Source organism: Crocodylus porosus, unplaced genomic scaffold (assembly GCF_001723895.1).
Source record: "Crocodylus porosus isolate Cpor-Errol unplaced genomic scaffold, CroPor_comp1, whole genome shotgun sequence".
In the NCBI taxonomy this organism is placed as follows: domain Eukaryota; kingdom Metazoa; phylum Chordata; order Crocodylia; family Crocodylidae; genus Crocodylus; species Crocodylus porosus.
The window spans coordinates 44,815,172-44,842,245 of NW_017728948.1; the positions used below are offsets into that span (position 1 = coordinate 44,815,172).

At 43.2% G+C, this 27,074-nt stretch overlaps 1 protein-coding gene across 1 annotated transcript in view; it reads left to right on the forward strand.

Moving 5' to 3' along the window:
* Window positions 1-26,557, forward strand: part of KLHL5 (kelch like family member 5) — an 84,797-nt gene extending 58,240 nt beyond the window's left edge. Inside the window, 5 exon segments of the mRNA XM_019553200.1 lie at window positions 4,555-4,779; window positions 5,119-5,281; window positions 12,885-13,097; window positions 19,027-19,198; window positions 24,990-26,557. Coding sequence (XP_019408745.1) covers window positions 4,555-4,779; window positions 5,119-5,281; window positions 12,885-13,097; window positions 19,027-19,198; window positions 24,990-25,046 — 830 coding nt within the window. The 3' untranslated portion in view covers window positions 25,047-26,557.
* The last annotated feature ends 517 nt before the right edge of the window (window positions 26,558-27,074 follow it).

The following is a 27,074-nucleotide window of genomic DNA, read 5'->3' on the forward strand; positions in this document are numbered from 1 at the left end:
CTTTCCTTATAGGTCATATTTTCTATACTCGTCATTTTTCCTCTGGACTCTCTCCAATTAGTCCACATCTTTTTGCAAATGCGGTACCTAAAATGAAACACAGTATTCCAACTGAAGAGAATGAAAGGAATAGCTCTCATATCTTTAGTGGGACATGCCTCTTACCCCATCCCAGTATGACAGTAGCTTTTTTCGTAACAGTATGACATTGTGAACCCATATTCAGTTTGTGAGCCACTCTTACCCCCAAATCCTCTTCTGTGGAACTTTCAAAGGTTACATATAATAACATATCAAAGTCACAAATAAATATTCATTTTTTTCTTTAAGTAATAAATGTATATGTGACAAGATGGGCTTTGGAGTGGCTGCAGTGCTCCCTAGGGGCCATGCTGATCCTGCCTTACTTCAGTTTCTCACAGTATCCCCTCTCAGTCTCACCCATCATGCCTTGATGGAAATAGTCTGTTGTGGCAGAAAGCTGCCTCCAGAGACCTGGAGTGATTTTTATTGATGATTTGCCTGAAGAACAGATATGGAGCCCTTACAACAGAGGAGGAGGAGCATGTTCCAATGGTGGAAGAAGCCAAGCCAGGCATTCCCAAGTTTGGGAGGATTTTGACCACTGCCATCAGGAGAAACTAACAGGTGGTGGTGGTTGGAGACTGCATTCTGCAGGGGATGGAGGCATCCATCTTCCAGCCTGACTTGCTGTCTGAGGAGATCTGAGCCCAGAGCCCAGATCCAAGATGTCATGAAGGGATTACCAAGACTCATCTGGCCCTCAAAGTTACCCCATTCTACTCACCCATATAGGCACCAGTGATACTGCCAAGAAAGACCCTGAGCAGATCAAAAGTGATTACAGGGCTCTACATGCAAGAGTGAAGGGCACGGGAGTAGGTGGTGTTCTCCTCAATCCTTCCCATTAGGGAGAACGGTGCAGGCAGGGGCAGACACATGCTGCAGATCAATAAATGGTTGCACTGATGGTGTCTCCAGGAGAGCTTTGGCTTTTTTGACCACAGGATGTTGTTCCAAGATGTAGGATTGCTAGGAAGAGGTTGGATCCACCTGACTAGGAGAGGGAAGAGCATCTTCACAGATGGGCTCACTAATCTGAGGATGGCTTTAAACTAGGTTTGCCAAGGGATGGAAAGCAAAGCCCTGAGGTAAGTGGGGAAGTGGGTGACCTGGAGGAAGCACAAGCAGAAGGGGGCAACAAGGGAAGCCTTTTCATTCATTCTTCCTGACAAAGTAGGACAATTGGCTAGTTACCTCAGGTGTCTATACATGAGCCTCTGTGCCCTTCACCCTTGCACCCAGAGCCCTGTAATCACTTTTGATCTACTCAGGGTCTCTCCCTGGCAGTATCATGGGTGCCCACATGGATGAACAGCATGGGGTAGTCCTCATACAGTCCCAGAACTGATGTGATTGGAATAACAGAGACTTGGTGAGAGAGCTCACATGACTGGAACACTGGGTGGGTATAAACTGTTCAGGAAGGACTGGATGAGAGAGGAGGAGTAGGAGTTTCTCTTTATGTAAAAGAGCTGTATGATTGCTCGGAGCTCCTGTATGCAACTGGAGACAGACCTGTTGGAAGCCTCTGATTTCAGGTCAGAGCAATAAGGGTGATGCTGTGGTGCGGGTCTGCTATAGTGCACTACACCAGGAGGATGAAGTGGATGAGGCTTTCTTCAAACAGCTAGCAGAAGTTTCCAGATCACAGGCCCTGATTCTCATGAGGGACTCTAATCACCCTGATATCTGATGGGAGGCCAATACAGCAGTGCCCAGGCAATCCAGGAAGTTTTTGGAGAATGTTGGGGACAACTTCCTGGTACCAGTGTTGGAGAGGCGAACTAGGGGCCATGCTTTTGACCTGCAGCTCACAAACAGGGAAGAATTGGTGGGGAATGTAGTACTGGATGGCAACTTGGGTAGCAGTGACCATGAGATGACTGAGTACAGGATCCTGAGGAAAGGAAGGCAGAAGAGCAGCAAGGTAAGGACCATGGACTTCAGAAAAGCAGATTCCTTGGGAGGCCAGTCTGAGGGGGAGAGGAGTCAAAAAAAGCTTGCTTTATTTTAAAGAAACTTTACTTGGGGTGCAGAAAAGAACCATCCCAATGTACAGAAAGACTAGCAAGTATTGGCAGACCAGTTTGGCTTAACAGAGAACTCTTCAGTGAGGTAAGCACAAAAAGAAAGATTACAAGAAATGGATACTTGGATGGACAGCTAGGAAGTAGTATAAGAGTATTGCTCAGGCATGCAGGGATGAAATCAGGAAGGCCAAAGCACAACTGGATTTGCCACTAGAAAGGGACATGAAGGGTTTCTATAAGTATGTCAGCAACAAGAGGAAGATGAGGGAAGATGTGGGTCCCTTAGTAAGTAGGGAGGCAACCTAGTGGCAGATGATGTGGAAAAGAGAAATCTATCCAGATAATGAATGCTTTTTTCACTTCAGTCTTCACAGGCAAGGTCAGCTCCCAGACACGTCACTTGGCAGCACAGTTTGGGGTGGAGCTGAGCAGCCGACAGTGGCAAAAGAATAGATTAGGGACTATTTAGAAAGCTGGACATGTACAAGTCCACGGGGCCGAACACAGCACACCTGAGGGTGCTGAGAGATTTGGCCACTATGACTAAAAAAGTGCCAGCCATTATCTTTGAAAACTTATGGCTGTTGGAAGAGGTCAGGGGGATTCAAAAGGGGAAAATATAGTGCCCATCTTTAAGAAAGGGAAGAAGGAGGATCCAGGGAACTACAGACTGCTCACCCTCATACCTCAGTTTCTGGAAAAATCATGGAGCAGATACTGAAGGAATCTATTTCTAAGCACTTGGAGGAGAAGAAGGTGGTTAGGAACAGTCAGCATGGATTCACCAAGGACAAGTCATGCTTGACCAACCTGATTGCCTTCCAGGATGAGATGACTGGCACTGAGGAAGCAGGGACAGGAGTGGACATGATATACCTGGACTTTAGCAAGGCTTTTGACACATTCTCCAACAACAGTCTCACAATCTAACAAAGTACGGGTTGGCCGAATGGACTATAAGGTGGATAGAAAATTGACTGGATCATTAGGCTCAGAGAGTAGTAATCAATGGCTCAATGTCTAGTTGGCAGCTGGTATCAAGTGGAGTGCCCCAGGGGTCAGTCCTATGGGTAGTTTTGTTCAATATCTTCATCAATGACCCAGAAGATGGGATGGGACTGCACTTTCAGCAAATGTGTGGATGAAACCAAGATGCGGAGTGTGGTAGATATGCTGGAGGGTAGAACTAAGATTCAGAGAGACTTAGAGAAATTAAAGGACTGGACCCAAAGAAATTTCATGAGGTTCAGTAAGGACAAGTGCAAAGTCCTACACTTAAAACGGAGTAATTCCATGCACTGGTACAGACTGGGGGCTGACTGGCTGGGCAGTAGCTCTGTAGAAATGGATTTGGGGGTTACAGTAGACAATAAGCTAAATACAAGCCCACAGTGTGCCCTTGTTGCCAAGAAAGCTAACGACATACTGGGCTGCATTTGTAGGAGTGTTGCCAGCAGATCATGGGAAGTGATTATTCCCCTCTGCATTATTCAGCACTGGTGAGGCCACATCTGGTGTACTATGTCCAGTTGTGCCCCCCATTACAGAAAGGACATGGACAAACTGGAGAGAGTCTGATGGAGGGCAATGAAAATAGTTAAGGGGCTGAGGAAAATGACTTCTGAGGAGAGGCTAAGGGAATTGGGTTTATTTAGTCAGCAGAAGAGAAGACTGAGAGGGGATTTAATAGCAACCTTCAGCTACCTGATGGGTGGTTACAAAGAGGATGAAGCTAGACTGGTTTCAGTGGTGGCAGATGGTAGAACAAGGAGCAATGGTCTCAAGTTGCAGCGAGAAAAGTTGAAGTTAGATATTAGGAAGCATTTTCTCACTCGGAGGTAGTAAAACACTGGAACAGGTTACCCAGAGGGGTTATGGAATCTCCATCCTTGGAGGTATTTAAGACGTGGGTAGACAAAGGCTTGGCTGGGCTTGATCTAGTTGGGTTGATTCTGTTTTGAGCAGGGGGTTGGACTAGACGACCTCCTTAGGTCACTTCCAACCCTAATTTTCTATGATTCTGTGATGCCCTAACCCAAACTTAACTTAGTCAGATCTCAGTCCACTACCAAAACCTATCCTGAGCCCTGCCAGCACTGATCAGCAGGTATCTTGGTTTTCGTTTGCTGGAAAAAAACATGGGTTTTCTCCTTTTAAAGAAGAAAAATGTGGCAAACTGCAGGTTCCCCCTTGCAGGATGGCAGAGTTCCAGCCTGCTTGGGGCTGAGGCAGCAGGAGGGGTGTGATCAGGGCAGGGGGCATCATGTAGGTGCACACACACGTGGCAGCTAGGTAGCATGTTAGAGAGCGCCTCCAGCTGGTGGCAGGAGGAGGTGAGGGCAGTGCTGAGATATTTTGAAAGAGGAAGCTTGATTTGAATAAAACACTTATTACAAATGGCAGTTCTGCTTGACTATAATTCTGATATATTGTTCCTAAGGTGCTACAAGCATTGAAAAGTATGAACTTCGTACCAATATGTGGACCCATGTAGCAAATATGAATGGGAGAAGGTTACAGTTTGGAGTTGCGGTGTTAGATGATAAACTGTATGTTGTTGGTGGTAGAGATGGACTAAAGACATTGAACACTGTGGAGTGCTACAACCCTAAAACAAAAACTTGGAGTGTAATGCCGCCTATGTCCACACACCGTCATGGCCTTGGTATGTAAGATTTTATACATTAGTGACATTTTTATGAAGTGCCAGCTAACCTACCTATGTTCAGTTCAATATATTCTCCCCTTAAACCTCATTTAGCATTTTTGTGATATAAGCCTTGGCCTGAGCTCTAAGATTGGCTGAATGAAGGTAACAGATTCTTTTTATCATTTGCTATAGGATAGATTTAATATCAGCAGCCAAAACAGGATGGGGGGGAGGATATTTATTTTACTTATTTATTTTAAAGTTTCATCTTCCTGATAGATATTTGGAAGGAACAATGAAAAAGGGTGATCTTTATTTTTGCAGCAGGCAATTGGTTCTTCTATCTGGTTTTAGGTGTAGCTGTACTAGAAGGTCCTATGTATGCTGTTGGAGGACATGATGGCTGGAGTTACCTGAACACAGTAGAAAGATGGGATCCACAGGCTCGTCAGTGGAACTTTGTGGCCAGTATGTCAACTCCAAGAAGCACGGTTGGTGTAGCAGTGTTAAATGGAAAGTAAGAAAAGGCAATTTCTTGACATGTAATTTGGTCCAATTTTCTTTGTATTTTTAACATAGAAAAATATTTTAAGTTAATTTTTTTGTTCATGAAAGATGTCAATTGACAGTATTGGGCATGGAAGTTTTTTGCTCATAGAATAGGTGCTCTCTTGATTAATAAAGCTTTCTTACATCATTCTAATGTGCTTCAGTTCTGCTGGGGAGTGGCCGCTTCTAAAGGCAAGTTTAGTCTCCCTATTAATGCAGTTCCAGAAACAGTTACTAAAGGAGTCTATTGAAATTCTAGTTTGTTCCCAGGGGGAAGGTTTTTTTATTAAAGGCAATTAACTTTTTAGTAATAGAATGGATGACATCAACTACCCTTGCTCTCTTGCCTTACTTAAATAGAGTGACTGCAGTTTTTTTTTCCTTTGGGTTTTTTTTTAAATTTATAATAAGATTTTTCAGGCCACTTACACAAAAATCTCCCATCTATCTAGTCATAAAGTCAGCTAGTTAAAAAAATGCCTTCAATCAATCTTGCTAATACCAGCAGTGTTCAGTGAACATAAAAGACGGAAAGCAGGAAAATATTGTCAGAATGAAAGAAGTGAGAAAGTAAATATAAAATTTTCATATGAGAAAGCAGAGAGCAGTATTATAATTTCCCTGTACTGCACAATTCATGAAACTTGATCCAGTATGGTTTTGAATCTACTCATCTAGTAATTATCACTGTCAGGAGGTTATTCTTGATTATTTTTTCTACCTCAATTTCATCCTGCTATTCCTTATTATAACCTCCTGTGTATGGCATTTAAAACAGTCTCTTCCCTTGATAGTAGGGATGGAGTGATGCAGCTGCAATTGTCCAGGAAATATACTCGAGGCATGGATGTTTTGGTGATTCTTTTTATTGACCAACGATATAGCTGGGAGACATGTTATGCTTTTGAGCATAAATTACCCTTCCTGCTGGAGTGGAAGGGAGATGCAGCTGAATGCTGGGTGGGTGGGAGGTAGAGGGTAGTCTCGTCTACTTCAGGGACTCCCAAAAGACTCTGCTGCTGTTTCTGTAGCACAGTCTTTCTGCTGCTGGGCAGCCACCCTCACAGCACTGGCAGCATCTGCTGCAAGTCCCTTTTTAAATTCTTGGATCTGCTTATGCCTCTAGTAAGGATATTTGTGCCATTGTACTTATACTGATGCAAGATGGGTATACCTATCTGCATTACAGGGCTGCTCTTAACACAGCTACAAATTAAACCTCTTTTTAAGCCTTCCCCCAAAAAACCAATCCCTCCTGCTGCTTTTTACTTTTGTTAGTCTTCAAACTCTCCAATTTGTGTTTCTCTGTTGAGGTGCCTATAACACAATGGCCCACAGGTCATATCTGGCCTACCACTTGATCCTGTCTGACTGGCTGGCTGCTTCCAGGAGCCTGAGAAGAAGGGCTGTGCCCTGTGCCACTCTGCTCTGCCAGGGCTTGGCTGGCCACACAGCATACAGACTCCTCCATCCCCTCAGCCCCACCCGGCTTCCTGTTGGCACTGCAGCTCTGCAGTCTTGGCACCATCCCTCGTGGGATGGGGCACGATGCAGAGTGCTGAGTAATTGTCCTGCCCACCTGCCTGATGTGATGAGCCACTGTTACGGCAGCATCACTAGGAGGTGAGTCTGTGCCAGCTGTGAGGGGTGGGCCTCAGCCCAGGGCAGCTGCCCTGACTTTCCTAGTGTGTTGTGATGGCAGCAGCTCATCACAGCACACAGAACTTGGCATTGTGCTCCATCCCATGCAGGCCCCGAGGCTGATGGCCATGGTGGCAGAACTGCACAGCACCAACAGAAAGCCAGGCAAGGAGAGGGAGCAGATGGATGAGGGGTCAGGGGAGTCTGTGTGTTGTGCAGCCCAGCCTGACCCCAGGTGCAGCAGAGTGTAGCAGCATGTGCACAGGCCTCCCTCTTCAGGCTTTTGGCAGTGGGCAGCAGGCCAGATAGGATGAACTGGCTTCTCTGCCCCTTCCCCCCCCAGCCCTCAAGAGCTCACCAAAACTCATTATGTGGGCCTCCAGCCTAAATAATTGCCCATCCTATCATAATAATAGAGTATAATATTTCAGGTGCATTTGCTGCAAACCTGTGTGCAGAGATGGTTACCTCCCTGCTCCAAGTCCTAGATGAGGTTGAATAAGTCACTGAATAAATCCAAAATTCCAATCCTGTTTTTTTCCTGTGCAATATCACATTGAAAATAAGTTTAAACCTAATACCAGTCTTTTCTGTATCCTGTAGAACAGTGGTGTTCAACCTTTTTGCCCAGTCTGTGGGCCAGATCCAGCTGGTGTTCCTGATCTAGCACCTGGGGGGGCACAGTGGGCACCATCTGACTATGTAGAGGGGGGGGCAAGGGGAGGGACAGGCTGGCCTCAATGCAGCACCGCAGGGGGCCCTGTGGAGGGAGAAGGGGACATGGCCTGGGCCTGCAGGGAGGAAGGAGTTATGGCCAGTTCCCAACCCAGCCCCACAGGGAAGGAAGGGGGCAGGGCCTGGCCAGGTCCCAATCCAGCTCTATGGGGGGAAGTGGATGTAGCTCAGCCCCAAAGGGAGGGTAGGGGGCATGGCCAGGCCCCAGTCTGGCCCCACAGAGAGGGAATGGGGTGTGGCCCAGCCCCAGTGGGAGGGAAGGGGGTATGGCTCAACCTGGCCTGGCCTGCCATGTGGGGCTTGAGGTTTTGACAGTGGGGAGGGTGGTCGTATTAATGGCCACTGTTCCCCCACCAACAAATTTCTTAACCTATGGGGAGCCCTACAAGCCAAATGAGATGGCTCTGCAGGCCAGATTTGGTCCATGAGCTGGAGGTTGAGCACCCCTGCTGTAGAAGATGTACACCAATGATTCACCCATGTACTTGAGTACAAGCTTAACCTCAGGCGTGAGAGTGCTGCAGATCCTGGTTAGTTCTACTGCACCAGGGACTAAGTACCTATTTTTGGATATCTGTAACTACTCAGATCGATACCAGTTTAAATTAATTCTAGATAAATAATTGCATTGAGTATTATCAAATGATTTACTAATACCCCCAAAGTATTATATCAGTTACTTTGTTCATGAGTTTTGTAAGTTTATAATTGTATCGCAAAAAGCAGTCATGTTTACTGGCAATATTTAGTCTTCATTAGTTGATATTGTTTATTGTTTTAAATGCTGCTATACTTCAGCTGCTGAGTGATTTTTGTATAAAGACAGGTCATTTGAGGCAATGGCACATAAGTATACATCTCAAATTGTGCTTCAATGTTAAGGGTGACATTGTGGGTTAAACCTAATGGCTTTTTCTAATATATTACTATCCTAATATATTACTATCCTTTTTTAGAATACTTCCTGGAATGTTATGCTTCAGAATAAGGACATTTGGCATATAGTGTATCTGCAATTCTGTTTGCTGTTTGTAGATGGCTTAAAGACACCATTGGAGTTGCCCATATCTGATCATCTTTATTGATTCAGGGTTTTCCTTCAATGTTGTTAAACATACAGTGCTCCTAACACTAGATTTTTTTCCTTCCATTTTTTAAGTAGTTCCTTAATTGTACATTGGGCAAATACATCCTTTTATTATTATTATTACACTGTACCAACATCCATGTATACTAACAATAACAAACTGCACCACCTAGTGGATGTGAAGAGATTATCTACAGAGCTAAGGTTGAAACCATTTTTCCCAGCAGATTAAACAAAGCTTTTAGGGGCCAGTTGTTTGCATTTCCTTGTACAGTGTGTTTAAGAGGAATATCAAAATCCCAGGCAAAATACCATCGTTCTTCAGCATGCTTACTGTACTTGGGAGAATAGCTACTTTGGGTGGAGTTAGGAAAAGATGTCATTTGAAATACTATACACTTTATGGTATGTAATTTCCTGGAGATCATTCTGGATGTTTTAATTTGTTAGAAGATTGCCCTTGCTGGGTTTGTTTATTTAAAAAAAAGTAACCATTCCTGCTTTTCACCAATATCAGCTTATACCTGTTCCTTGCCTGACATCTTAACTACTGCTAATGCACCAGGATGTTAAAATAAATAAATTACAGGAAATGGAGTATGCACCTGCTCACACAATTTCATCCTGTTATTCCTAGTTATAACCTCCAGTGTATGGCATTTAAAAACTGGAAGCCCCCTTTTCTTTTCCTTCTCTAGGGCAGCTCCACCAAGATTTATTCCCGTTTTAGAGTAGGCTGGAAACTTTCATGTTCTTTAATTTTATTTCTCCTATAATAATAGTGAAGTATGTAGTACTTAGGGTATATGGCACTGCTGGGGGAAAGTTTATGCAATTGTATGGCCAGGTCTACGCAATTGTATGGTCAGTTCTGGTGTGGGAGCTGCAGTAAAAATGGAAACAGGAAGCTTCTCCATAGTAAGTAACATAGCCTTTTAAACTATAGTTTGTTTAAAATTTACTGTTTAACTTCCTTTAATTATCCTTTAAACAGTTCCATGGCAGAGGGACAGGGCAATGTGGGGAGCAGGAGCTGCAGGTGGTATGCAGGATTGTTGCAAGTTCAGTGCTGCTTCCTTCCCTATCTGGATGCGGCTAGTAGTTGAGCTGGTGCTGCACTCCTCCTGCTTGACTGAGGGCTTGCCCCAGTGCCATGGCTCCTAGAGCACCCAAACCACAGGTGGAGGCCTCGGGTACAAACCTGCATGGTACATTCATCCTCCACATGCCTGCAGGCTAGGGGAGCCAGTGTGGGACCTTTCCAAGTAGCAGCTACCAGAGCCTGGGGAGCAGGCAGGCATGAGGGTAGGTGTCACCTGGAGCTTCAAGCACCTGCAGGCTGAAGGCACTGCCTGGGTGTGGCAGAATGGCTCTCCTGGCAGGTGGGAGGCCCTGTGGGTGCCATGGGAGGGGCCGCCTCACTCTATGCAGCCTGCCCCTCTGGCACCTGATGGCAGCTGTGCCAATGCGCTCACCCCTATTTAAGACTTGATGGCTCTCCCATGCAACTTTACCCAGGTCCATTCCCCCCAGGTAACAACTAGTTATCTCCCTGCCACAGCAACTGCACAGTGCCGCCGCCTGAATCCATGCTACCTCCTGGGCAGCCTGTGCCAGAGCCACTCCCCCAACGGTGGGCAGCACCAAAGTGGGAGGTAAACAGTAAATGGTAAATGTCAAACAGTATAAATGTAATTACCATTTTACCTTTTACATCCCTGGATGGTGGATTACCCATATCAAGAAAACCTAAAATGTACTGCTGATGCAGAAGACTTTGACTTTGACTGATCTTCTGCTGATTGCAGGAAGAAAATGTAGTTTGTTTAGGTTTTTTAGAAAACTCCCATTTTTTTTAAATTACTGTCAGGGTGGCATAGGTTCTTAAGTGTCTGTAGGTTGGCTTCAGTAAAGAACTTAGGCATTAGAAAACCTGACCTAACGTGCCTGGTCCCTAGAGGAAACACAGTTATTTGGGTAAATGTGATATCTTTTATTAGACCAAGAGAACAGCTGGAAAAAAAATTATTTTCAAGCTTTCAGCCACAGATGCCCTTCTTCCGCATAGGGAGAGTCTTCTGGTGTTTGTCTTCTCTCTAGGATTGCTTAAGGCAATATGCAAAATGCAGGTCTGTGAAAATGCAGATGCATTGCAGGTTGCAGGAAAGATCAGAGGGGATAGGAATTAATGGGTGTGAGACAGATAGGTGGAGGGAAACAAAAGAGGGAAATGTTAGCAGGTGATAAAATATAGCTGGTAAAATGTAGAGAGGTTACCTGGGGTTACTGGATGGCAGGCAGGTTATAATGTGCCATAAATCCAATGTCTATATTTAGACCATGATTTTTTGTATCCCTTAGATTTATGAAGTGAAGTTTGTAGGCTCATCTACAAAAGGTGTTTTGTAAATTCTGTTTGTGGATTAGAACCGAGAGATTGGAGAGAGAGTGGTTGTCTTGTGAGAAGTGTGTACTCACAGTTCGGGGGGTTGGTAATTAAGTATTTTTGTCTTTGATAGATGTTCAGTATGCATTCATTCTGGTATGCAGTTGTTGTTTTGGTTTCTCCTGTGTAGTTTCTGGCAGGGTATTCAGGCTACTGGATGAGATATTACATTTCTGGAGGTGCAGGTGTTTGATCTGTTGTGGAGTGTCGTTGTTGTGGGGGTGGTGGAGATATGTTGACAGGGTTTACATTTCTTGTCCCAGTGTGGTGTGAATCCATTTTGTGTGCTATGGGACCTGGGTGATGAGGTTGGTGAGGTTTGGTACCTGTTTAAAAACTAGGATGGGGGGCTCTGGGAAGATCTCTTTAAGATCTGGGTTTTCTTCTAGTATGAGTTACAGTTGTTTGAGGATTTTCCATATAGGTTCCAAGAAGGGATGGTATGTCATAACTAATGTTGTGTGATCTGCAGGGATTTTCTTTTTGTACTGCAGCAATTCTACACAGTATCTGGGTGGCTCTTTCAAAAGTCTGACCCATCTCTTTGGAGCAGTGTCCTTGCTGAGTACAAGCCCTTTTGACATGTGAGGTGATGTCATTGGTGTTACCACTGAATTTGCACTGAGGAGATCAGAGGGCTTGGCTGTATATTACAGCTTTCTTGGTGTGTTTAGGATGATTCTGTGTAGATATGTATGTTGGCTCATGGGTTTCTTGTATATGGTGGTTTATATTCTGGGTATTGACTATAGTGTCTAAAAAAGGAAATGATGGAGCTGGAGTGTTTTAGAGAAAGTCTGATGGAGGGGTGATGATTATTAAATTTGTAATGGAGATCAATCAGAGATTCCAGGTTTTCAGTCCAAATGATGAAGATGTCACCTGTATATCTTAACATGGGTTTGATGGTGCAGTTCTTGGAAGAATTCCTCCAGGTGGCCCATAAAAAGGTTGGCATATTGTGAGGCCATTTTAGTGCCCATAGCTGTATCCATGGCCTGGAGGAAATGTTGGTTATTGAAATTGTTGTGTGTGAGGATGAAGTGTATACAGTCAACAATATTGTAATCTTGCTCCTGTAGATATGTAAGGCAGGCTTGGATGCCATCCTGGTGTTGGATGTCAGTACGTAAGCTGGTAACATCCATGATAGCAAGGAGGGTATTGCTAGGAAGGCGAGCTCTGTTTTTAAATTTTCATAGAAAATCTGTTGTGTCTTGGACAGAACTCACTGTTTGTTTGACAAGAGGTTTTAAGGTAGATTTGATAAAACTTGATATTACCTCAGTTCATGTTCCATGGTTGGATATTATAGGTCTGTGTGGGTTCCCTTGAGTCCCTGGGCCGTGTCCAGATAAGCACAGCTGTGTGGTATGTGGCACTGCAGACATGTCTGCAGCACAATGTACTGTACATTCTCCATACTGCAAGGGATCAGCACTGGGAGATTTTTGACACCTGGATATATTACAAAAATTCTATTTGACAGCACTTAGTTACCTTTTCCAGGACATTATCTATCTTGCTCTTATATGTTGCTTTGTTCTTCCCTCATGGTCTTTCTACTTAAATCTTATTGATTTTGATGTATAAAATATATTTATACATAAATGGAAAAACTACAATAATATGTACTTAGTAGTTTCATTTGTTTTTTTCTAGGCTTTATGCAGTTGGTGGTAGAGATGGAAGTTCTTGTCTGAAATCTGTGGAATGCTTTGATCCTCATACTAACAAGTGGACTCTCTGTGCTCAAATGTCAAAGAGAAGAGGAGGAGTAGGCGTAACTACCTGGAATGGGTTCCTGTATGCTATAGGTGGACATGATGCTCCAGCCTCAAACTTGACATCCAGGCTGTCAGATTGTGTAGAAAGGTAATATCCAGAAAAGATAGTACTAGCAAAAATGGTTTACACAGATAAACTTCAATAAGTAAACTTATTACAATGACTGTTATTTTTATCACCAGCAAGACTAATTTAGAAGCATACTGTGCAATACAATATTATTTATATATTATTTCTGCCAGAAGGCAAGGCACAGTGGTACCTTACAGACTAACTGGTTCAGAAAGGCATAAACTTTTGTAGGTACTTCATCTCCCTGACTTCAGACTAATACAGCTGACTACTTCTGTGATATTTTCATGATACAACACAGTGTGAAATGAAAAAGCCTTCATAATGCACTTTTATCCAGAAACTGTTCTTTCCTTTAAGAACCTCATTGAAAGATTGTGAATGAAGTATTAAGAAACTTTAAATTAAGACCTTTATAAACACTACAATTTTTCATCCAAGCTCTCCTTTTACAAGGGATAGAACTTCCTCAATGCATAATATAACTTTAAATGAGTTGTTAATCAATTTATGCCCATTGTCTTTTTTATGTATGCTTTAAAGGCATCCAGAAATGTAAACAAAATCACATTTGTTCACCTTTTGTGAGTCCTACAGCTATCCCAAATTGAAAGGTTTGGTTTTGTTTTGTTGGGGGGGGGGCGTTGAGGGAGAGGAGTGAACAAGTTTGATTTGACTATATTACTTACAAATGGCAGAATCACTTTGAGGTACAGCATATTTTCTTTACAGTGATTTTCAGACTTCCAGATTTCTGAAATATTTTATTACTGGCCATGTAAGCCAGCTGAACTCTTCCCTGATATTTCTTTCAATTAGGGAGACATTTGCAAAAGCATCTAATGAAGAGAAGCCCCACTGAAAATCAATGGGATGTGTGCTCCCAAGTAAGAATTTTCTTAAGAATTTCTGAAAATCTTCCCACAGACTATATTAAGATGTGGGAAAGGAATGCTGGAGCCAGTTTTTTTCCTCTCACACACATTCTCTAAAACTCATCTTCCCCCAAGGGGCAACCATCTCCCTTTCTTCCCAAATCACCTTCAGGTTTGAGGATCTGTTTAGAGAACTATATCAAACTTAAGCCCCTGACCTGCACCTTTCAGACTTCCAGGGCACTAATGCTATGCATGTCACAATATATTGCATGATCTACACCAGATAAAATAAGGAATGTTATAGTACCAGGCTCTAAAGAAGAGCTTGCAGAGTTGATGCTCCATTCTCCTGCCCCTTCTGCCCTTCCCCTCTTTTTCCCTCACCCCCACCCACACAAATTAAATCGGAGTGGGCAAAATGTGGCCCACAGGCCAGATGCAGCCCACGAGGCCAGTCTATCCAGCCCGTGGGGCCCCTAAAAAATTTAGAAAATTAATATTGATCTGCCCCGGCTGCCTGTCATGCGGCCCTCGATGGCTTGCCAAAACTCAGTAAGCGGCCCTCTGCCCAAAATAATTGCCCGCCCCGAATTAGATTCTTAAAGAAGGTAGCAAGAGAAAGGACAGGGGAAAGATACACTTGTTTTCTTCTGAAATATTTTCTACAACGGATTATGAATGACACGAGTTTTATAATAGAATTAGTTTAATAATCCATTTTTACTTCAATCACACCTTTCCTAATGTGATTTTTTTGTTAAATCAACGTTTAATTAATAGCTCTTCTTTTTGTTGTTTTAATATTGCTCGTTTCCTAAATCAATGAGGTAGAGATAGAAAATAACCTTCGAAGGCAGCATGATACAAACAAACTTGTGCAAATATCATTTAATAAAAAAATTAGCAGCATCATAACATTTACTGTGAAGTTAATGAATGCATATTTGCTCCTGTATGCTGTGATACTGTGGTAGATTTTCCAGAGTATCCCAGTAGCATATAAATTAATTATATATAATAAAATTCAAATTGAAGAATGAACCCCAAGTCTATTTTATATTTTATCATATTTCATTCCCTGCTGCATTTCAGGCAGCGTTTCAGTTCTATGATCTTGCATGAGTAAAATGTATGTTTCCAAAGTGCTTCCAACAGATGGGTGTGTACCACTAGAGAAAACCTGTGGCAGAGATATACCCAAAAGTTCTTACATTTTGTGCCATATGGAAAGAAAGCTCATTTTTCTGTTGTAGTTTTGGATAACAACTTAATCAGGGAAATAATTTATTTTCAGTCTTGCGTCTTCAGACCTTCTTACTGATTTGTTTCCCTCAAGAAGTTTGTTTCTGTTATCTTTGTGTCTTCTAGTTACCAAGATGACTCATCTGAATATGGAATGTCTACAGTGTACCAGTCAAATAAGTTTCTAAAATAGAGGGGTCTGGACTGTCCATTTGAATTCCTGATAACTAGTTAAAGACCTCTATTGATATTTTCTAGAATCAAGCTTTAAATCAGTTGCTTTCAATACCTCTCTGTCACTATGTTGAGGTAGAATCATCACCATGTTGTGAGAAAAAAGTGCTGTAAATTGCCACAAAAGTTTTGCCATTTCACCAGTTTGTTTTTTCATAACTTCATAGTTACTAGGAAGCATGGAGCAGTTATCTTATTTGTCTCCTGGATCTCCATAGCAACACAGTTCATATTCATTCTGTTGCCTTGTAGGGTCAGGCCAACTCTCAGGATCTCAATATTGTGCTGTTAGACAGGAGGGTGTGACACAATTGCACATATACAAACACACAAATCAATTAAGTACATACACACACACACTACCAGCTCAGGCACATGCACATCCAAACCAGCCTAGGCACATGCATACATATCACCAGTTCAAGCACATACACCATGCACCCCAAAAGTTAGACACAGATCACTAATTCGTATATCATGCACACAATGACATATATATATATATATATGCACACACACGCTCACCAGTTCATACACATACAGCCCACCTACACATACACACGGGAAAGTTCCTAACTTGGATGGTACAGTGTGTGTGTGTGTGTGTGTGTGCGCGCACGTGCTCTTGGGGTACCTGGGATACTTGGGGAGAGGTTCAGGTGAGAGAGTGTTAAAGTGTAGGGAATGAAAGTTGCCAGAACTGGGATTAGAGAGAAGTTAGCTGAGGAACTGAGGCTTGGGTTTACTTAAGGTAGACTGGGGCTGCAAACTGAGGCAGACAGCTTGAGATACTGGGGGGGGCAGATAAGTGGTGGCAAGGGGAAGACAGCCAGGAAAGAAACTGAGGCTGGTTGCTCAGGAGAAAAGGAAAAGGCAGTGGGGATAAGACAGTGGCAAAGAAGCAGGGGGTTTGGAGGCAGAGAGGAGCTCAGGATAGGTGTTGGAGGTGGCAGTGAGCCAGAAGCAGGAGAGGGAGAAATGAGACAGAAGTTAGAGGGGCAAGGAGCAGAGATTGGAGCAGGGCCAAACCATAGTAAAGAAAAACCCAAGTTAGGTGTCCAGATAACAGTTTTATTACACAGACAACACACTACACAGCCCCATGAAGTTATTGACACAGACAACACACTACACAGCCCCATGAAGTTATTGGCACACACACACACACACACACTCTCTCTCTCTCTCTCTCTCTCTCTCTCTCTCAGCAGGACAAAGAGACTTAGTGGAAGGGTTGGAGTCCAGGTAAGAAAGAGACGCAGAGTCCAAGTCCTTGGTTGAAGAGGGGGTGGGAGGTGATAGCTACCTATCCAGGCTGGAAGGGGATCCTTGTCCAGTAGGTGTTGTCCATAGGGGGGCCGCCAGCAGGGACTCTGGGTGCATAGGTGTTGTGGCATGGTGCAGGTCCAGATGGAGAGGGCATCCCACTGGGTCTGTCTTCACTGCCCTTTTTATTGGGGCAGACCTTGTGTGACCCTAGTGACAGGAGGCATGCCCAGGCAAGGGTCAGCCCCTGGTGTACTGAGCATGTGTGCTCCATGCAGGGATGTGCAGTTTCAGGTGTCTGTAATGGTGGGGTACAATGGTAGAGTTGATGGCTCTGCAGGGTCTTTTGTCTTTCAAATGCTGGATTCTTGTCTCTGTTCCTGGGTGAGGTCTGTGGTTCCTGGATGAATCAATGCGAGGTGATGGCCTGGTCATTACAGGCCATTCAGTAGAGGCCAGCTACCATTGTACGTCAGTCATTCCCAATCACTCTCATTCATCTGGGAACCAATTTACATGGGAGGGGTACATGAATCATACAGTTGCACCACAGGGGATGCCCAGGCAGAGGACACAAGATGGAGGCTTGACATACAAAATGGAAACTTTACTGTTTTAGGCCTATATATGTAAGTTAGCCTAAGTCACGTCATCACACAATATAAAAGCAGTATAAACATAATAATTATCACTTATAAAACAGTGGGTATCAATATCAAAATAGCAGGGAACTTATTTGCAAAGAGGGGAGAGAAAAATAAAACTTACTACCTAAAATAAAATGTTAAAACTTATCCTACATCTTAGCTTACTTATACATATCTATAGGGAATAGAGAGGGAGAGAAAAAGTCAGAAATGGTTGGGGAAGGGGAGGGAATGCATTTTAAAATAAATTAAAAATAAAAACTGGGAGTTCTGCTACAATTCTGTACTTTGATCTTTAATAATTGTCTGGTAAATTAAGGAAGTACAACTCTACCACAATCTAGGCCCAGAAATTGACTCTGACACAGCTCGTTTGGTCATAAAACAACAAGAAGTAGAAAACTTATACTTTCTATTGTTTAGAAAGCAACAGAAATAAGAACATAAGCATAGTCTGGAGCTTTTTTTGGGGCCCTGGTCTTACAAGGTGATCTACAAGAGATTGTATGTGTGGGACAGTTTTCAGGATCGTGGCTCTAATGCAGTGATTCCCAACCAGGATGCCAGGGCTACCTGGGGTTCTCTGAAATCCTGTGAAGGGTGCCACAGAGAAGTGAGGAAACAGGTAGATAAGGACAAGCTTAGGCTTTTCCTGCCTGACTGCTCCCTTTTTCCCACAGCCAACACCCTCTGCAAGGAGGTGTAAGCCCTATAATCAATTAGATTTTGATATGGGATGCCACTCAATTCACAAAAGTTATAAAGGGGTGCCTTGAGTCTGAAAAGGTTGAGAACCACTTCTGTAGTGAATAGGTGAACTAGTAAAACACCCCTGAATGCTTGCTATGCACATGAAATAACAAACCTAACTCCTGAAAAAAAAACTTTATTGTCTCTGTTTGTGGTATCTTGATTGTTTTGCTGCATTTGCATTTCATATTTGCTGCACAATAGAAACCCTATAACATCATAATCCAAATAATTCATAAAAAATATTTAAACATATTGTTAAATGAAGTTATGTGTCATTTACAGTGTTGATAGTCTTGTTCTCTTTCTATACAAGACAAGATAAGGCCCACTTTGATCGCATTAGGTAAGTTTTTGTTCCCACTTCCAGAATTAATACATATCTTTTCCTGCCCATTAAATAAGTGCATTTAACTCTGCATCAATCTATGGAAATATGGAAGTTTGAATTATTTCAGTCAAATATGGATTCCAGGAAGTATGGGCAAAATGCGTAGCAATGTAGTTGGACACCCAGAGCAGCTGCCACACACAGGGCAGAAGGGACTTCCGGTTACTACCGTGCTGCTGGTGTGAACATGCAACTACAGTGGTAGTCATTTCTTTCCACATGCCTCTCCCCCCACTTGCGGCTTGGGGGGGCTGTCCCAGTCACCCCATCCTAGTTACAGCACAGAGTGTGGGCTCTGTACACAATATATGGTCATGCAGATACTGTAAAGCTCCTGAATATACCTGATATTCTTTACATCACTGAGATGATTAACCAAATGCTGTTTTTCAGGAAAGTACTTTAAGTCAGTCACTCAAAGACAGATTGCTTCCTTAACTATTATATCATTTAGTTCCTTGAGAACATCATTTCTCATTACTTTCCTCATGATTTTTTTAGCAACACTATTAAAACTTTACAAAAATTTCTTTCAGGTATGATCCAAAAACAGACATGTGGACTGCTGTGGCTTCTATGAGCATTAGCAGAGATGCAGTGGGAGTGTGTCTTCTTGGTGACAAGTTGTATGCTGTGGGAGGATATGATGGACAAACCTATCTTAATACAGTGGAGTCCTATGATCCCCAAACCAATGAGTGGACACAGGTACAGTTGCTAATATAATTTTGTTATATTATTCATTTAATTATAACTGTAATAGATCCTCTTGGTACAGAAAAACTACAAGATCCATTCCCGAAGAAGCACTGTCGTGCATCAATCAGAAGACAGGTGGGTGGATCGAGAAGAAAGAGCAAAGCCAGTGATGAAGATTGATCTTAAACACTTGTCCTTATGAATGCTGGCAACAGTATCTGTTGGGCCAGTAAACCCTTGCAGATTATAGCAAGGATATAAAAAAAGACAAAACAGTCCTAAACCACCATTCAGTCCCTTTTTAGTGCCTGTGGTAGGAAGTCAGAATCTCAGTATCTTCTTGCTTACCTTGTAGCTTACATATTTTTTTTTTACATACTACCAGTTAGTGTGGCTTCCTAGGTTTTAATAAACTTTACTGAAGCCCATTGGCTTTTTAGAAAAGAAAAGCCCAAGTAATACACAAAAGAATATTTAGTTTTGACTTAGTCATAAGTTCTAGTACTGAGATCTAGCTCGAGTCTTGAGGCCTTAAAATGTTAGCTTATGGTCTTAAAATGTTCCATGCATGTGCAGTTACTGTGCTTCTTAAGGATGTACATTCTGTGCGTTTACTTTGTTTAGGGGTGCTCATATCCCCTGAGAGAGAGACTTTCTATAATTCTTTTTTCTAAGCGCACACAAGAGAGCTTGAGATGCCCATTTCAATTTTAATGGAAAAGTCCATGCAGAGCATGTCTGACAGTGAGCTGTATCCTTCAGCTGTAGTCTCTTTCTGCTTCAAAGCTGGTTCAGACTATAGGAGATGGGAAGTAGGAAATCATTTGACTATGAAACCACGTAGTGTTAGCAAACGATCAGAACTGTCTCATCAACCATCCTTGGTTCAGTTGGTGACGCTTGCTGTCTAAGGCAAGAAAGATTAAAAAACAAGAAAAAAAAGAAAGGAAGAATCTCCCTTTGAAGATCAACACTGGTTTATGCTCCCCAGTACCAGCTAAGAAGAAAGCAGAGAGTCAATATAGGTGTTCATATAAACAGACTATATTGAAATTGCATTGTGGCAGTGAGTCTTTAAAGGCTAGTGAAATCAATTAGGGCTGTGCGAAACACCATAATTTTGTTTCAACATCCACTTCACCATTTTGAAGGGACAGTGTTTCATTTCGTCGAAACAGTTTCGCTGTTTCAACAAGTTTCAACATTTCACCATGGGCCATAATGGGAAATCATGAAAATGCCTAAAACCATGTCATTTTGTGCCTGATTTGAATGAAAATTGTGGGGATGGTAGCCCCTTCTGAAGGCATGAAGCCTGCCAAGTTTAAAAAGATCGGTGCAGAGGTTTCTGGGAAACTGCACCACAAACTGTTCAAACTAAAAGTCCTGAGACTTACCAGCAGCAGCAGGCTCCTGTCATCTGAAGCACTGATATGGGACTCCATGGAGAAGTCCAGCACAGCCTGGCAGCCCTCCCAGGGGTGTGAGCCCCTGGATCTGTGCCCCAGATGAGAAGAGACTCAGGCTGCTTCTCCCACCTGGGACCAGTGCTTGGATGCGGGCTGTGCACAGCACCAGACAAGACTGCTGTTGCTGCTGCCGCAGCAGCCTAAGCCTCCTCTCATCTGGCACAGATCCAGGGGCTCACACCCCCAGGAGTAGTCCAGCATAGCCCAGCAGCCCTCCTGGAGGTGCAAGCCTCTGGATCTGCACCCTGGATGAGAGGAGGCTCAGGCTGCTTCTCCCACTAGGGACCAGTGCCCCCTGCTCACCTCCCCGCTTGGCTACGGCCCCCGCTCAGCCTACACCTGGTTCCAGCCCACCCCACGTTCCCCACTCAGCTCCAGCGCATGCCCCACACCCAGCTCCAGCCCCCTCACAGCTTACCAGCAACAGCAGCCACGTTCTTGACCTTGTGGCTCAGTCCTCCTGCACAGCAGGGGGCAGTATGTTTTGGCACCAGCCACCAGGTATCCGCGCAGCCTCTGCCACAGCGCACTGCTATGGCCCAGCTTATCACAGCGTAGGGCTGTGTGCTCTCAGGCAGCTCCTGGCTGTCATACAGGACCCAGGCCGGTGTGGCCAGTGCTGTGGTCCAGTGCTGGTCCCAGGGAGCAGCAGGAGCCTCCTCTCATCTGGTATGCAGGTCGAGGGCCCACACCCCTGGGAGGAGTCCAGCACAGCCCCTTAGCCCTCCCAGGGGTGCACGTGGGCCCCCCGATCTGCACGTTGGATGATAGGAGGCTGTCGCAGCCAGCTGGAACTGATGCTGAAGCCAAGTAAGCCCAGCTTCTAAACTCGAAATATTTCAAAAGTTTTGAAATGTTTTGAGTGCCCTTGTTTTGTTTCAAAGGCTTTTGTTTCATTTTGCTGTTTCATGCTCAAAACACCTTCAAAACCAAACTCCTGGCAAAATTTCACACAGCCCTAGAAATCATAATTCTTAGCATTACTACTGCCTCCTGTGCCTTCAGTGTCAAGACCCAATTTTCCTAGTTATGGCATCCTTAGTGCTACTTACCTAGATTTCATCAGCACAGATCCCCGTTTCTGAGATCGTAATTGTTCACTACACCTGGTTTTCATCATTTGTTGACTTTATGGTTACTCTGAAACCAAGGCTACTGTTATAGGATATTTCTCTATTTTCTACTATGTTGAGTGTATCGTTATTACTAGGGCCTAAGGGACCAAAAATAAATTTATCTGGAGTCACAGTGCTTTCATCTCATTTCACACTTGAAGCTCTCCATCTTTCCACACCTCAGGGATCTGGCAATTCATTGGAGAAATGTTATTCATTAGTCTCCTCATCTTTTCATGACAGTAAAAATATTATTTTGGGAGGTTCTCCCCTTTGCCCAAATGACCTGATCATGTCTTTAAAAGAAGTCTCTCTTGCTGTAGACATGTTCCAAGGAGATGTTGCTTTTCTGGGATCCCAGAATTGTGGCCCAGTATGTTGGTACCTTATCAGGCACAAGCCTTGGTTTGTTGGTTGCAGTGACACTCAGAGCCTTTCCCATCTTCTCCTTATCTGGCTGCATTGAAACCCAATGCAAAATTGCTCTGTTCTAAAGTTGTGGCTAGGGAATTTCAAACTTTCTCTAAAAATATCCTACAAATCTGACCAGAAACCTCCGAATGACCAAGATGACTTTATGGAAGAATGAGGGCCAGATCATCTTTCCCATCCTTATCATAACTCCATCAGACATTTTGATTACTTCCATATCTTTCAAGACCTTAAAAGATTAGAAGACATGCTGGAAATCTTTCTGATGTAATGCAGAAAGGTATTTTCCATTCTATAGCAATCATCTGAGGGCTCTTAAGTATTCTTGGATCAGGGGTCAGCCACAGCTCTCTATCTCAGCCTCATAGAAGGACCAAGTTCCCTCTAATGCATTTTGGGTATTTTTTGGCATATCCAGCACCTGATAGTTCTAATAACAACATATAAATCTATGGGTATAAACAAGGTCTACACTAGAAAAAGATAAAATTGGAATGAAATGGGATTAGGTGCATCACAACAGCAACTAACCCAGGAGTAGGCAAAATACAGCCTGTGGGTTGGATCCAGCCTACCAGGGCATTCTATCTGGCCTGCAGGGCCCCTAAAAATTTTAGAAAATTAACTTTTATCTGCCCCGGCCGCCTGTCAAAGATGACAGGCAGTCAGCGGCAGTAGGACCCAGGGGGAGCTTGTGGCAGGACCCAGCAGCTGAGCAGCAAGGCCGGCCCAGCACCACCCTACCCCACCCCCATCCTCCAACTGGAAGCCTCTGTGGCTTGTGACCACTCAACCTTGAAACTGCTGTGAGCCACCCAGCAGACAGGAGCCCCATGGTGCTTTTGGGGCCGGGCTGGAGCCTGAAAGGGGAGGAAGCAGCAGCTGGCGGGGCAGAGGGAAGTGGCGGAAGCAGGGGGGCTGTGGCCATGGTGGCAGGAAATGGCAAGGGCTGCAGCCATAGCAATAGGGAATGACGGGCCACGAGAAGTGGCAGGCAAGTGTGCAGGAGGGAAATCAGGGAAATGGCAGCGGTGGGTAAGCACAGAGCCTGTGCAGGTGCCCTGGGACCAGCAGGGACCCAGGCTGGGGTAACAGGAGTGCAGAGCCTGGGTGCAGGGACTGCCTGGCTGCATCACATAAAGCTCACATGCAGTCCACAAGTGCCACACACAATTGAGCTGGCATCCCAGCCCCATCTCTCTCTTTCTTTCCCATCCCACCCCACCCATCACACACACTCCACTCTGCAACCACACCCCACCACATACACCACCTTACCACCCCTGCACAACATACAGTAGGACTGGTTTTTGAGTTGTTATGCAGTCACCTCTAGCTACACTTCGTAAACACATAAAACAATGCAAAAATATTTTTAAATAAAATTAAAATAAGTTATAGTAGATGTTTTATGTTTTTGTATATGATTTGGGGTTTTTTCGCATTTCAAGATTGCAGTACCCTTCCTCCCAAATGGACTATGTCCAGGGCAAGGGGAGGGACTTCTGGTGGCAAAGGTCAGGGGTTGGGGGCAGGACTTCTAATCCCAATATGGCGACTGGGGGCAGGGGCTACCCATGCAGCCCTTGACAGCTCCCCAAAACTTAGTAAGCGGCCCTCTGCCTAAAATAATTACTCACCCCTGAACTAACCAGTAAGCAAGCTATGCTTGTGTTGTAAATTTTAGTATTTACTTGGGACTGAGTTTGAACTGTATCACTGGAAATGGGAGGACAGGGTGGTTCTTGTTTCCTCTCTAGCCTTGCTTTCCTCAGTGCAGTGTGGATACCTGCTACAGTATAATGTGGGTGCTCAGAAGTTTCTGTTTGGTTGACCTAACTTCTGGGTCAACCAGGCAACTTCTTTTGGGGAGGGAGACAGTGCCATTTTCAAACTGCAAGGACCATATACAGCATGGATGCCTCCCAACTACAGTTCTTATCTCTTACTACATGTCAGCCAGCAACAAGTTGTAGTGTTGTACCTGGCTTCCCATCACTGAATACATAACTCCCTGTAGATCTTCACCCATGTGACAGAGCCAGCATAACACTTAATAGACCTTTGCAGCCCAGCAGACTACCAAAAGACAAGCCCTGGCAATGAGTAATGTTCTCCTCCATCCTCCTTTCCAGTACACTTGGCTGTTTCTGAGCTCCAGTCTGGGGAAGAGGAGTGAGTTCAGAGCAGTGTGTGCTGGTGAGTGGGAGATGGGAAGTAGTAGAAGAAAATGTTATGAGACATCTGTCTCAGGCATCTTGGTGGGTTTTTTTCAAATGAACTTCAAAAAACACAAAAATGTTTATTTGAAGAAACTGACTGGATGCCCCAGGAGAGGTGTTTAAAACAGGACTATCCTAGCAAAAACAGGAAATGTGGTTACCCTACTTAGAGATCAATTGTATAATGATTTCCTTGCTGAAACTCATTAACCCTACTTTACCTTTTGTAGCTATGGCTTATTAAGTCTTACACAGGGATCCTTGATCAATGGAAAATGCTGTTCAACTGTCACTTGAGCAACAGGACAATGCCTGTTAAAAGCATCTTTGAGTGGCTGAAGGCCTGGTGACATCCTCAGTGTCTGGGTGGAGGTGGCTGAGTAATGTTTTGTAAACTCAGGGCTACTGGCCTACTTCAGCAGTCTCAGCTGAATTTCTGTTGGTACAGCCACCTTTTATTTTCCTGTCTCTGGACTTGTCATTTGCTTAAAACTGTCAATTTGCTGAAAACAAGTTAGTTATTACTGATAAACATACTGAATTATTTGTGTTTTTTTTATAGGTTGCACCACTGTGCCTAGGAAGAGCTGGAGCATGTGTTGTAACTGTAAAACTCTAATTATTTTCTATAGGAAGATACTGTTCTCCATAGACTCAGTACTAGTGAATTAAAAATTATCAGTGCACATGAGGTACAGTGTACCTACTACCTTCTACAGAGTCAACTGTTTGGTCTTAAACGATCCCATATAAGCATTGTTGTAATGGACCAATATTAAGCACTTTTAAAAAAAATAATTACTGTTTCCCTGTGTGTGCAAGAACTTTATTTGAAAGATTATCAGCTGCAGCCAGCTGGCTGTCAGCAGGTACTTTATTAGAAAATACTGAGAAACTGAGTCTAAAATAATTGAGTGTTACAGATTAAGGATCTGAACCTGTACACATGCAGAGCAGCGTCTTCTATTCACAAAGTAGTCTCTTGATTTTAATGGGCCTACTCCAGATGAAACAGTTTGCAGGATTAGGCACTAGATACTTAATTTGCCTGTAATGAAGGTGTCTAAAATGCTATTTTTACAATGCAGACATACAAACCAATGCAAACCAGTTTTAAATGGCAGGCATAATATTTGCCTTGGAAATGAAGGTATACATTTAGTGACTATATTGCACTTTTTCACCATAACTAAGGGTCAGCAACCTTTTTTATTTAACCAAAGCCTTATTTTAAATATTGTTTTATTATGCTAAAACCTGCTATTTAAATATTTTCTGCGGGAGCTTTGCAGTATTCAGTGCACTCTCTGGATTTTTAAAGAGTTTATGCAACATGCAGTGTCATAAATTTCTCTCCACTTAATTCCATTTAATCTTATTTACTTGATTACAATTCCTTGTTGTGGATTTTTCTTTAAAAATAATGTTAACTAAAGATTTCTGAATTGTGATTAAAAGGGACCCTGTAGACATTTAATAAGAGCACTTTGGGAACTCCTGAGCATTCCATTGTATTAAGATTAAAGAAGACATGTTTTTCTTTAAATGTTTTGAAATGGGAATTTGCACTAATTTGAAACAGAGTTTTATAAAGTGTATGGAAACACTTGTGGTGGTGGTGTTTTGGGGTTTTTTTTCTCCCTGTAAAGTTACTTCAACAAAGAATGGGCCTCAGTCCTGCAAGGCACTAAGTGCCCTCCAGTAGAGGATGTTCAGCATCTTGTATGACGCTAACAGTGCCTCACAAGATCAGAACCAATTAGTACATTACTTAATATCTATATTTTTAATTTTCTTTGAAATACTTTAGAATTTGCCTTTTGGGATTGAGTGTTACATTTGATTAGAATTGTTTGGGTGCTCCAAATGTTCTCTGAAAGTCTTTTTTTGTATTTGCTTTTCTGTGCCTTGTTTCTTATGTTTTCAAATAGTATATTGTGTTTCTTTGTAATGGAAAATATGAAGATGTGACTCACTGAATGTCTTTGAAAGTAAGTTTAATGTGTCTGATACCCAAAGTCTTTGTAAATTTGTAATTTTAAAATACAAATGTGAATGTTAATGCTTTCAATTAAGTATTTATTGTTTTAAAAGAAATTATGGAACAGTAAAACTTTGTGATGAAATCTATATTGTGTGATTCATTAATTTATCTTTCAGTGACTACTGGGAATCATTGTTTAGTATAAATTGAATACTGAGAGTTTTTTCATTCCACTTTTTCTGCCCGGTCCATTGTTTTTGTGCACTCTGCAGTCAAGCCAAAGGTACTTCCAAGCTGAACTACTATGTTTCAGGCATATTGTAGCCAAGAGCAAACAAGGGAATGATGTGGCTAGTATCGTATCTGGCTCCTTCTTCCTCCCCATCCAAATGACTATAGTTTTGTCAGCTGGGGACTGCCTTTGACACTGTAGGAGTGGATCAGCTGTACATCCCCTCTTTTCCCCAGGACTCGACTGCCATGATTAAGAAGATGGTAAAAAGATTTAGATGTTAATCCCCGAGGGGAGAAACACCAGACCACCCCAGTGCAAGTTTTATCAAGTGCCTGTCTTTACTGAAGTGGATACAATGTAGCTGACTGTGCTAATTGCCTCATTAACATGGAAGCAGCTGTATCACCACTTAGTTGATTGCAGCCCCC